The sequence below is a fragment of the Limulus polyphemus genome, unplaced genomic scaffold, assembly GCF_000517525.1.
Source record: "Limulus polyphemus unplaced genomic scaffold, Limulus_polyphemus-2.1.2 Scaffold892, whole genome shotgun sequence".
Taxonomy (NCBI): Eukaryota; Metazoa; Arthropoda; class Merostomata; order Xiphosura; family Limulidae; genus Limulus; species Limulus polyphemus.
Window position 1 is genome coordinate 209417 of NW_013666502.1, and position 9679 is coordinate 219095.

Genomic DNA, 9679 nt, shown 5'->3' on the forward strand with positions numbered 1-9679 from the left:
AATCGGGCGCCATCTTGCTGCGGTCATTGGTTTTATTACGATTCAGTTAAAACCGAAATAAAGTACTACAGCGTATGTCAGTCCTGTACTGTGAACAGGGCCGGCCCTTGAAGTTGGTAACGGGTCACCAGCACGGGCGCCAAAACCGACGTTGCAATTAGCAGTTCTTGTCAATTTTACAGAGGTAGGGGCGCCGAATACAAATAGAGTCGGCTCTAACTGTGGACATAACATATTATAGTGGGTATGGTATGCATATTTTCTAACTGTACAATGGTTTAAAACAATAAAAAAGTTATTTGTATTTTACTTTTACTGTAGCACGTAAAATGTAGACCTATATAATACACCAAAGATATAAAGAAAATGTTTAAGAAAGTATTTTTAGAACTTTATAAATTACCATAGATTTTTAATATCACTCTGCAAATGAATATATTTAAAATAAGTTTTATTTGTGCTTTCTTATAGTTAATTGGCTTGTTGGTGTCGATGTATCTCTTAGTTTACATGCTGGCGGTTTTGTTTTATGAATGTGATAAAAATTTGATATGTTTGTGAAGCCTTCCAATTCGTGAGGAAATAAAGCTGTAAATATTACATGTAGATCTGTGCTAAGGCAACAATTCGTATTTTAGTACAAGGATCATGACTTCTCAGTGTTTTGACGGATTTGTTGTACCGCTGTTTCTGAGTTTGATAATTAGTTAAACATATGTAATATTAGTATCAGTAATATAATATTGCATTGTTTAATGTATCATAGTACAGTATAATACAGTGCAGCGTGTTAATCACATATCTCCATTGGCTTAATTAATTGTACTTTGTGTGATTACGTTTTATGACGAGGAATCCACTTTGATACAATAAAGTTTGAAGACGACTTGAATGTGTAATAAATAAAACTTTTTTTTTACTCATTCAAGCCATCTTTAAGCTTTACTTTTTGTAATGTTGTACATGTTACAAATTGTATTTCTTACAATATTTAAATCTTGGACAGTATCCTTTATAAGCTCCTTTGTACTCGTACCAGGACCTTGTACAAGATGTTGGTCAATGCTTAGTAACTATTACAGGCTGGATAAAATTCAATACGCACTACAAGATATGTATTCTCATGATTCTACATAGGCTGCAATCAGTCCCGTATGCTCCTATAAGAGATACATCGTGAATATGATAAACTAGTCCTTGAGTACTATTAAAAATAGGTCATGTTTGTTTATAAAGTAAATAATTTTATTGTATTTAGTATGCACTGAGGTAAAGAATTGACCAGTTAGTGTATTCATTAAAAATGTCTACGTGAAAATATGGTTGTAGGTTAAAAAATGAACTTTGAAAACAATATGTAAATAAAAAATAGATAGTATTAGGATGCCAAGATTCTAAGGAACTGAAACTCTATTGGTACTGTTTTAGATTATTATCATTATTAATTGATTTTGGCTAACGTTTTTCCAGAACGAATTTCAACGTTTCCAAGTAGGCTTACCAAACTACAGTGGCAGAGCGGTAAGTCTGTAGGCCTACAACACTAAAAAGCATAGATAGTCCATTGTCTAGTTTTGCGCTTAACAACAAACAAACAAATATTATAGGCATATACAGTGAATTAAGTTACATATAATTGTGACACGAAGTAGCGAACAATATATCCCATAAGTTCACTCACTACGGGGAACAAAGTAAAAACAAAGTGAAATTAATTAAGGGGTAATAGAAGGGTACAGGTTAAGGGTAGAAATATTCCAATATAAATAATAGATTAAATACATCAACAATCCGAAAGTTTTTTTAAATTATTTTACTGTAATAATGCAAAAAACGAAATAAAAAAGAAATACAATACCAAAGAGGGATCCAGAATGTATAAACTCTATGACAATGAATACGAAAAGAAAATTATATATATATACCAGAATATTGAGACCAATATAAAATCTAACATTAGGAAATAATAAAAAGTGTATCATAATATGTATTAAGCAAGAAGTTATTAATATTTAAGTTTTATTAGATCTTAGCAATTTTTAATAATTTATGTAATAAGTGTTTACACCACCTCATTTGCATTTTTTAATAATAAATTTACCTTGCAGAGAAATAATAAAAGTTACAGTAAGTTAAAAATAAAACAGAAATCAAATGACCCAGAATAAAATGGAACATTGTATTACATGGTTAATCAAACCCTTACATGTGAGAAACGACCTAAAATTATATTTTGCAGACAGGCACATCATTAATTAATTTAAGAATACTAACTTGCTGGTTCGCCACTTCTTGTTAATGATAGTAACATTAATTCAGATAAAATAATAAATAATCTGATTCACATCGTAACGGTTGTTCATGAAAACTGATTATATGTATATATATAGCGCCTAGACCACTCTTATTTCCTATTATATCCCAGTCGGCCTGATGACCCTGGTATTGGGCAAAAGGTCTTGTAGGCATTGGATATAGCAGATGTGGTGTGGTTAACATCATTTAACGTATTATACTTTGCTTTCACCCATGGGTTCTTAACGTATGCAGAGAGAAGAAACGCGACGTGGCTTGAGCACTCACTCTACCAAGATGGCGGTCTCGTGGTACGTTTTCAGAACTTCAATGTCGTATGTACTTTATTAGGGAATATCTATGGTATTTCCTTTCTATATATCACAACGAAATTTACTTCACAATGGTGACTTTGGGGATACACAATGGCGACGTTAACTGGAAATAATTTCGAAGGAATACATTTATACACATCAATTACGATACAAATGCATTTTTATTCAGTAAATAACAAGAAAGGGGTATTGTGCCGAAACGAATTTTATTCATATTACTTTAGTCTGGTTCTTATAAGCTTCAAAATTAAGCGTCCGTTGCTTTTCTTTCTTAATGGAATGCATAAAGTTGGCACACCAGGTATTATGTCACGAAACTTTAGATTTACATATTAGAATATACGAATGAAGTTTTATTCTAGATACTAGATCAATTTCTTTTAGAATTGATGTGTTTTTTTAGTGAGAAAAGCGCATTTAACCAAAATGTTTATTTTCGACTGCTCTTTTTGTTCTTACCGATACGAATTTCTCCATATTATAAAACGAATATGGTAATCCAGAAAGTATTAAAACTTCATATCGTTAACTGCAGATCTAATTCTATTGGCAGTTCTCTATCCTTGGCTTTATTTTGATCGAGCCAGTTAAGTTGGAAGTTATTAAAAAATATTCTTTCCATATATAAATACTGTTTCTTTGTTTTTTATCGGTCACACAACTTGCTGTTAGTTACAGCCTTATCATTTTCAATATTAGAATAAAATGTTCTTAATCATATGACCATTTTCTGTTTTCCACTATTACACTTCAGTCATCATCAGGCCTAACAGTTTCAGTGACGTGATAGTTTAATTAAATCCATCCCATCCTGAAACAGCATCTGATGCTGAAATTCGATTTCACTGGCACAAGCGGATGAGAATGGTGACACAATCCCCCCCCCCGAACGGGGGAGGGTGACAGTCCATTGCTGGTTAACTCCCCTCTATCCACTGGTACTCATTATACAGCTGGGTGGACTGAAACAATTAAAGTCGAATTTCTTGCCGAAGGACACGACAGCATGTCCCAAATAAGCTTCGAACTGTCAACCTCCCAACTAAGAGTCCAAAACACTAGTTACTGGGTCACACAATAGTTATTAGATTTCTAAGAAAATTAGTGTGTAATCACTATGAAATTTCTAGTTTTAATTTCCTATGCAATGAGCCTCGGTAAATATCTATTTGTAAATTTCTCTAGAATAGTTTAAATATAAATTGATTTAAATTATATTATCGTGAAGATTTGAACATTTCTTTAATTCGTGTTAAATGCATTTGGAACTGTCTCCGTCTCATTGCGGTTGTTCCGTACATATAAGTTTAACAATCTTATGTTATGAAAACTTTAACGTACCAAAATCTACACTTTAATTACTTGTGCGAATTTCCTACCATTTGAAAAGGGGGGGGGGGATCAAAGCACTGCAATATTTTGAGAAACCCAATTGCAAAGGAACAAGTCTGGTGTATATGTAAACCAGTCTAATTTGATGAAAACTGTAAATATCTTAAATATATTTTTTTCAATAATCGTATCAAACTGCCAAAAAATTAACGTAACAGGTATTTTTCCTGATTTTTTAGCTCATATGTAGATTTAACAATTAAAACAATAATAGTTCGTATAAATAGCGTTCTAGATATCTTATTTCAAAGATATTTAGGCAATTTAGATATCTCTGACGTTGAATCTTTTTCTAAATCCACCAGGAATCTAGATACAATTCACTGCTTTAGAGATATGTCAAGGTATATTTATTTGAGGCATCTGAATATTCTAACGCACGTGGCTCTTGGTTATGGAATTGCGTTTTATTTAACAAAAGATTATTGTATGGTTCTTTAAATGACACGAGTGATGTTCTGAATAAATGAAAATGCTATACTGCCTCAGTTTGTGTGTTCACAATGTTATTGGTTCACAACATATCAATACAAATACATTCAATGTCACTGTATGTGTTATCTCTTAACCATTTTTTAAGACTCTTGTTAGTTAAGAGATACGAATCCTTGAAAATTATCAAAGTAGTTCCTGTATTACTGATCTTATTATTTTAGTGTAAAATTGCATTAATTAAACATTGTAAACTTCAGCAAGCAGAAACCTCAATGTATGTTTTATAAAACGACACACACATGCTTTAGATCAATGTCATCTTATTTTATAAGGTACTGTATATATTACTGTACGGCTTGGTGGTTAAGGCGGTCTAAAGGTTAGAATCTCATCACCGAACGTGCTCGCCCTTTAAGCCGTGGAGGTGTTATAATGTGATGATCAAACCCGGTATTCGTTGGTAAAAGAGTAGCCCAAGAGATGGCGGTGGGTAACGTTGACTAGCTGCCTTTACTGTAGTCCATCACATCCAAATTAGGCACAGCTAGCCCTCGAGTTGCTTTGTGTGAAATTCAATAAACAAATATTACTGCAGAAAGGGACGAACTAAAAATCATAAGAGACTGGCTCTAATTACACTGTTATGAATCTACCAACAATAAATTACTTAAAACGAAATTAAATCGTATTTGCATTGTACATTTTCGGCGCATTTTGTACTAGGCATCAATCTTCGCACATTGTAATATATAAATATATTTCAACCTAAATATATGTAATACTATCAACTGTAAAATTTTAATTTCTCTTTGTCAGTTAAGTTCCATGGTAAGTTCAGAGACTTACAACGCTGAAGTCCATCACAGTCCTTCGTGTAGCTTTACGCTAAAATAAACTATAAACCCAGTTGTTCATATTTGTGAGTAGTATTTCAAGTTGAAATAATATTTACAGGTCTGATTAAAAACTGTGAAGACATCTTTAAATATCTAAGTAACTACTGACCTTGCGAAGCTGGTGGTTTTTTATACATCCTTACTCATCACACAAGTAACTACTAACTTAGCGAAGCTGGTGGTTTCTTATACATCCTTAATCATCACGTAAGTAACTACTGACCTAGTGAAGCTGGTGGTTTGTTATACATCCTTACTCATCAAACAAGTAACTACTGAAGCTGGTGGTTTGTTATACATCCTTACTCATCAAACAAGTAACTACTGACCTAGTGAAGCTGGTGGTTTATTATACATCCGTACTCATCACGTAAATAACTACTGAAGCTGGTGGTTTGTTATACATCCTTACTCATCACACAAGTAACTACTGACCTAGTGAAGCTGGTGGTTTCTTATACATCCTTACTCATCACACAAGTAACTACAAACCTAGTGAAGCTGGTGGTTTCTTATACATCCGTACTCATCACACAAGTAACTACAAACCTAGTGAAGCTGGTGGTTTCTTATACATCCGTACTCATCACACAAGTAACTACAAACTTAGTGAAGCTGGTGGTTTGTTATACATCCGTACTCATCACACAAGTAACTACTGACCTAACATACACATCGTATAACCTCATCACAATATGCACATTTTTGTAATTCAGTTATTTTACCATTGAGAATATTTACAAGTCAATTATACACACATGTCACATAACCAACAAAATGTATTTAATGTCTATCTAATTGTATTCCGTTTCTTACTTTTTTTTGTATGTTTGAAAGAGGTTCTAAGTTTTCTGGTATGATGTAGGCAAACTCTTCTCATTGTTTATACACAACCTTTACCATCATACCATGAAATAAAGACTCAATATTAATCAATTCAATATCATAAAAACAAGTTATGCTGGGCAACTATTTTTATGTCATCTTGAACAACTGTTCTGATTTCTCGAACAATAGGAGAAAGTGTTATATAACAACATCCTTCAATAAAATGGCCAGCCCTGTATATCATCAGTTATGATGTGCTGCCATAAAGAGTGAATTATATGTATCTATTGTTTATGTGACCATGTGCATCAACACACTGGCAGAAAGGTACAAACAAGAATGATCAAAGTGCAACTTCAATCTTTGGTCTTGAAATCTTGTAGAATAAACTGTTATAAAAACAAGTTAACTGCTTATGTATTGTTCAAATTCCTCTTAGTTTGTCCGAATTAAGATGTGTGTGTGTAAAAAAAAAGCAAGCATGTTAGATCCACGTGAATTGATGAGATCTGGTATTTAACAAAAGGCTTATTGGGTAGTAACTTATGTGGGTCAAAACATCTTAAATACTATTTTATTTCTTTAAATCCCAAGCATCTTCTCACTGTGATCTGAACTAATGATTAAAACTAACTCAAAACTTTTTACTCACTTTTCCTGGTCACATACAAAATTTATGTCCTCACTGTACGAGAGGCTATATTGGTTTAACTATTCAAACACTTGGAAACACGGATTAAAGAACACTCAAAAAGAATGGTCAACGTACTGTCATACAACAACACGTATGGAACTGTGACATTCTAGTTCACAGGAGCCAGTTTTCAACCATTAATTCAGCTAATTGTGGTTAGCCATTTTTGTACTTTTTACAGTAAAAAAACACAGTTATTATAAGACTGTTCTGAAAATCATAACAATTACTAAGTTCTAAATGAATTTTATGCAGACTGCTTTATGTACAAACAACAGAAAAAGTAACAAATAGCAGGAAACATTTGGGTTTTTATTGGGAAGCTACAACAACTACAGGCAAAATTCAGATACAACATTCACACTACAACTGAAGTAAAAATGTTGGTGAACAATAAGAATAGAAGTATCAGTTAAGAACTACTTTAAATAAATAGCACCCTGTTGGAGTTAGTGAAACATATTAATGAAAATAAAAACGTTCAGACATTGATGGGGAATTTCCTTATACATTAGTGCAAGAATAATTTCTTATTAGTGGCATTACCAATACAATAAATGTAGAATAAAAAACTTTTCTTTTTATGAACCACCTGAAAATATTTGTTTATAAAAAAAAATTACTGGTAAAGTAACTTGAGTTTATCTTATCAGAGTATGATTTGGGAATATGTAAGTTTAAATACTTTCTTTGGTACTCACAATATAAACCAGAGGTGTAGTTTAAGTTTCTAACTTCTACCAAAAAAATCAAACTATAGAATGCAGTCTTTATATTATCTTTGAAATAAGATGGATATTTGTTCTCAAAAACAATTTAATAAACCAAAACTGAAGTTCAGATAAAATTAAAAAATAGCAGCAGGATCAAAAATGGTTCTTGTTCAAAGTCAACGAACGGTGGCAACCTGCAAACAGAAATAAACATTAATTTTAACATAAACCATATCAGAGAGTGTAAAAATAAACTACTAAAGGTGTTTATATAACTACATTCATTTGATTTTCAAAAAACATTACTAGTGCTTAGATCTTGTACTTCAGTCTAGATACAATCTGCAACAACTGATATCTTAAAGGTAGAATGTATCAATGCTTTTACAAGGATTGTACTAGCCTCTTAAACATATTCAAATTACACATTCATTAAAGACTGATCTGGAAAATATCGACTAATGTTTCTAAGCAACCACCATAGAGCATTTCTCTAATATCTTATGCAAACATTTTTAACAATTACAAGCATTTAGTTTTTGTTAAAAATGTGTCTACAGAAAATTTAACATCACAACCTCAAACTTTCTGAGACAAAAATGAATTTATGTTAAAACTCTATACAACCACAAAGGTGCTAAAAAGTTTTGAAATATAACTTTCATTAAACCCCTGGAATTGTCTACATGGATAAAATAACTTTCTGGATAGCAACAATACTATGATAGTATTGGAGGTTTGTTAAATGTAATAACCAACTTCCAGATGGAGTTATTCATCTGTATGACTTGTAAACTAAGATTTACACTAAAAATTAGCCAGAAAATGGAACTGGAAGTCAATAGCAAAATTTACAATAAATGAGATTGGTAACAGTTAATGACACCCCAAAGTAAAGAGAATCAAAGGGGAGAAACTCCAAAAGTAATGAAAAAATTTTTCTTACTCAAATTCACAGGTCATGATTAAAATTCTAACTAACTTAAATGTTACTGTTCACTTTTAACAGAGAACCGGTGTTGGACCATGCTCAAGATAAACATTTTGGTATTTTGCTTTGATCTTCCTGAATTTCATTCCAGTACAAGTTCTCTTTTGTCATCATAAAGTACAATTTGAGAAGGAAATAAGTACTAATACTAAAGTATACAAAATCACAAATCTTGTGTTAGATTTAGGCTGCTCAGCTTGCTTGCAGTAATCATTCAGATCATAAGGTGTCCTAAGTTTTATCATCATCACAGCCACTAGATACGTTCCAAGACATTATAATAAACCATACTACAAGGAAGTGTGGATTCTACACACACACATTAACAAACAAGCATAGGCCATCAATCTTTGAAAATGGTCAGTGATAAATAAACAACTTTGTTTTTAACCCTTTCACGAATAAAGCAAACAACTTACAATATCATCTATCTTCAAAATGCTTCGTACAGTTTCTGCTGCCAGTGTAACAGCACTAGTTGACACTAGTAACGGTTGAATAACGTTCTCCTCCAGGATGTTTGTTACAGCTCCCTGTAAAAATTGGAATGTTTTGTGTAAATCAATTATAAATGTAATAAATATATATATATATATATATCTGATTTTTTAATTTTGCTTATTCAGCTTATTTTAACACGCAGTACCCAATGTCTGCAGAACATTAAATATTTATTTTTGATGATCATTCATATAATACTGAAAAGGATTGTCTAAATTATCAAGTTTTTATCTGCTGAAGATAATAGGTGAACTTGGGTCCACAATACACTTTCATTTCTGTGAAAATAATACATAACTACAAAGAAAAATTTCATATTTATAAACAGCTTTCATGGATAATGGATCAAGATTATTCTACCTGTAGTAATTACCAATATACAATTTTTTCTTCTTTTTATTGTAAAAATCAAATCAAATATCACAATGTCTAAAAGTGGCACAATATTTCACTGTATTGACACAAATCCAAACCCAATAGCTTCAATAAACTTCATTGTACTAAATTTTATTCACTTGTGCTAATCCATCACTGCTCTTCCATTAATACTATATATACACCTGGAAAAAAGTTAAGCACCCCCAAATATTTTTCAGGAT

At 31.9% G+C, this 9679-nt stretch overlaps 1 protein-coding gene across 1 annotated transcript in view; it reads right to left on the minus strand.

Annotated features, from left to right (window-relative positions):
- Positions 1–7166: 7166 nt before the first annotated feature.
- LOC106461077 (T-complex protein 1 subunit delta-like) overlaps positions 7167–9679 on the minus strand; it is a 26947-nt gene continuing 24434 nt past the window's right edge. Inside the window, exons 13-14 of the mRNA XM_013920866.1 lie at positions 8999–9112; positions 7167–7782 (exon numbers count right to left, since the gene is read on the minus strand). Coding sequence (XP_013776320.1) covers positions 7765–7782; positions 8999–9112 — 132 coding nt within the window. The 3' untranslated portion in view covers positions 7167–7764. The remainder of the gene's footprint in view (positions 7783–8998; positions 9113–9679) is intronic.